The following is a 3,370-nucleotide window of genomic DNA, read 5'->3' as shown; positions in this document are numbered from 1 at the left end:
CCATACTAGCAAGCCACAGCATAAACACACCATCTACTTGATTGTGAGACAGGCTTTGAAGCCTCACATCCCAGATCACTCATTTAGCAATGCATGTTCATATATGAAGGTAATATGTAGCCTCAGAAATCCATTGAAAATGCCATGGCATTCATAACATAAATGGTTCTGGAGCATTTAAAAATTCTATTTCATAAACAAATGGAGAATCAGTTTAGCAGCCATCAAATTTGGTTATGTTTGCCAATTATTAGTGTCCCTGAGCGACAGATGCTTCATTTGGTAAGTTGTACAATGGCCTAGGAATCATTTGGCAGCACTTGCAATAATTTGCGATGGAGTTAGGGGAGCTAATAATCCAACAACATGATTAATGGCATCAACATCTTTACTGACGAACTAGAAATACAATACATTGAAGACAGATACAGTATGCAAGAGTTTAGAACATTTGGATGATAATAAGCAAGCAACTTACAGCAGAACCAACATCCTTTGCAGATGAACCATTAGTTGAACTTCTAGCAGCAGCATCAGGATCAGCATGAGATGCTCTGGCACTCTCCTTTGATGCTAGTGGAATACAATCTACCAATTTGTCAACCCACTTATCACGAGACTCTTCACCAGAAAGTGCTTTATATCTGACAAGGATGTCATAGTTCCTTAGCTTATCACTTCCAGGTGTCTCTGCTTTTGCAAACTGCTCAGATTTGCCAACTGGAGGTTCTCTTGTTACATCTATAGGGTTAACAGGTCTTTTACGTAGGCCTCGTTTATTTGATAAATGATCGCTGTTGTCAATAGGCATTTCTTCAGGTTCGAGATCAGGAAGCTGCCCAATATGGTCTATTGTTTTCTTAACAAGGAGGTCAATCTCTTGTTGCTTGTTATCCTCATAGTCCTTGTCTGTTAGGTTCCACAGCTTCTTCTCAACTGCATCGTAGACCTTCTGGACAATAAATCCAGGGTGTTGTTTTCGACTGGGAATCTGCTTGTGTTGAGGAATGAAATGAACCACACATTTGTGCATAACTGACTCTGCAGGCACATCATCGATATGAAAACTGTAAAATAGCTCTCTCGTGTCACGTGCTACCCAGCTTCCACCACCCTTTTTGTCAGCCTCTTCTGGTCTATAAAACCATTGGCCAGTCACATTTAAGCTACCCTCAGTTTCAGTTATATCCTGTTCCAAGATAAGTATGCAAATGTGTTACAAAAAATGGAAGTTGGGAATATCAAATATCGTAGAGAACCAAGCAAGTAGGTGTCTGTATCAAAAACTAAGGATGACTATATTAAAACATATCATTCTGGTTGTAAAGTGATAAGGAGCTTTGGCCTCAGCACTAGCAAGAATAGGTAATCATTCCAGCCATAGAATACAAGGTAAGGCTGACATTAAACTGCTCAACACAAAGGCTGGCCTCAGCTTGGGGTCCATTTGCATCCATGGCAACATAAGAAAAAAAAATCAAACCCAAAATGATACCTAGCAGCAAGCACTTAGTTAATGTTCATGAAAAATGTCAACTATGGCGTCCATTTCTCAACAATTCAAAGCAATAGTTTGAAGTTACTACTAACAACCAGATGAAGGGGACAACATAAGCAATCCAAAAGAACTAGGGATTATTACATTTAAAGGAAGCATTTATGCGAAAACTGTGAGGTCACATAAACAAACACCTTGATGCTGAGTTACAGTCTAGGCAAAATGCCAACTTGAAAATAGCACAAGCTAGAACCTAGCCTAATACGATGTTCCTAGTCAATTACTCCCTCCATTTCAAATTGTAGGTCATTTTGGCTTTTCTAGATACATAGGTTTTGCTATATATCTAGACATAACCTATTATGTAGATGCATAGCAAAAGATATGTATCTACGAAAGCCAAAACAACCTACAATTTGGGACGGAGGGAGTAGCATTCATAGTAAAAAAATGTCTTACTGGTATAAAGACTCTGGTCACTCGATTATCACAGAACAGAAGCATCAATGGCTGCAAACACATCAAGTTTTGTGAACTAGCCTATGGAACCCGACAAACAAACGAGTAGAAATTAATGAAACAACATTTAAAATTGCCAAGTCCCTGATCCGATCACAGACCTTGATGATGGCGACATAAGGCTTCTGAGTGCGGTCCTCAGGCGTGAGCAGCACGGGATCCTCCTGCACAATTAAGCCCACAGCAATCACCCACCGGAAAGCAAACAATCCGCACCTCCCGAAACCCTAAAACACACCAACAGAGCAGAAATCGGGAAGCGGGAGAGGAAGGAAGCAGCGGCTTACCAGCTCGTAGGTGTTGCCTTCGTACTCGAAGGAGTTGTAGTGCTTCTTCTGTTTCTTCCCCTTGCCGGTGACCCTGACCGGGTCCCCGACGGGCACCGGGTCCATGTTCTCCTCCTCGCGCGGCTCCTCCTCCTGCGGCTCTTCCTCCTCGGGCTCCTCGTCCTCGCTCTCCGGCTCGCGGCGTCGCTTGGGCCGTCCACGGCGGCGGCGGGTCTGCGTCTCCGCTTCCTGCTCACGGCGCTCCTCCTCCTCGGCCCGCCGCATCGCCTCCAGGTCCTTCTCGTCCTCCTCCTCCTCCTCGAGCTCCTCGTCGTCGTCCTCGTCGTCGTCCGCGGGGACGCGGCGGCGCTGCTGCTGCTGCTGCGGCGGCGGCTGCGGCTTCCTGGAGTTGGCGCCCGAGGAGGGGGCGCCGCCGGAGGGCTTGGACTTGACGGGCACCACGTCGTCGTCGTCGTCGTCGTCGTCCAGCTGCGTGAATCGGCGCCGCCGCCCCATTTCACCGCGGTGCCGATTCTGGGGGTTTGCGTCGGAGTGGGAGGTGGCACGGGGTGGAAGAAATGGGGATCGGAGGTTTGGGCTTCGGGCTGGGGCTTCGGATTTGGGTTTAGCCGTTTAACAACGGGGAAGGAGCACCTGACGCGAGACGTGGTCGTCGGGTCGAGTCCCACGCGTCACAACCTGATTGGTTTGATGCCAAAATTTTGGTACGCCAGAATTTTGGCAAGTTAAAAGTTGAAAAAAACTTGCTCAAATTTTGGTAGGATAAATAGAAGGTACGGGCAAAATTTGGTACTAACCAAATAGTGGCCAAAATTTTGGCATGCCAATATTTTGGCATGAAACCAATCAAACTCTTTGTGTCAAAATTAAAAATAAAAAACGAACAAATCAAGCTCGTTCAATTAAAAAGGAAAAAATAAATATTTTATACTTGTCTAAACACATTTTCGTCGTGCCTTTGCAACTCTATTCCACGGCAACGAAGAAAGATATTACAATCTCCTTTGTATGTATGTTTCATTCCACCCGTCACAAATGGACACTTTTTAGAAATTGAAAACAATGC

At 45.1% G+C, this 3,370-nt stretch overlaps 1 protein-coding gene across 1 annotated transcript in view; it reads right to left on the bottom strand.

Annotated features, from left to right (window-relative positions):
* Nucleotides 1-2,880, bottom strand: part of LOC101778147 (ABC transporter F family member 4) — a 12,246-nt gene extending 9,366 nt beyond the window's left edge. Inside the window, exons 1-3 of the mRNA XM_004968803.2 lie at nucleotides 2,305-2,880; nucleotides 2,119-2,181; nucleotides 479-1,189 (exon numbers count right to left, since the gene is read on the bottom strand). Coding sequence (XP_004968860.1) covers nucleotides 479-1,189; nucleotides 2,119-2,181; nucleotides 2,305-2,799 — 1,269 coding nt within the window. The 5' untranslated portion in view covers nucleotides 2,800-2,880. The remainder of the gene's footprint in view (nucleotides 1-478; nucleotides 1,190-2,118; nucleotides 2,182-2,304) is intronic.
* Nucleotides 2,881-3,370: the final 490 nt, after the last annotated feature.

This window comes from Setaria italica, chromosome V (genome assembly GCF_000263155.2).
Source record: "Setaria italica strain Yugu1 chromosome V, Setaria_italica_v2.0, whole genome shotgun sequence".
Lineage (NCBI taxonomy): Eukaryota > Viridiplantae > Streptophyta > Magnoliopsida > Poales > Poaceae > Setaria > Setaria italica.
This window is presented reverse-complemented; position numbering and strand designations above follow the sequence as displayed.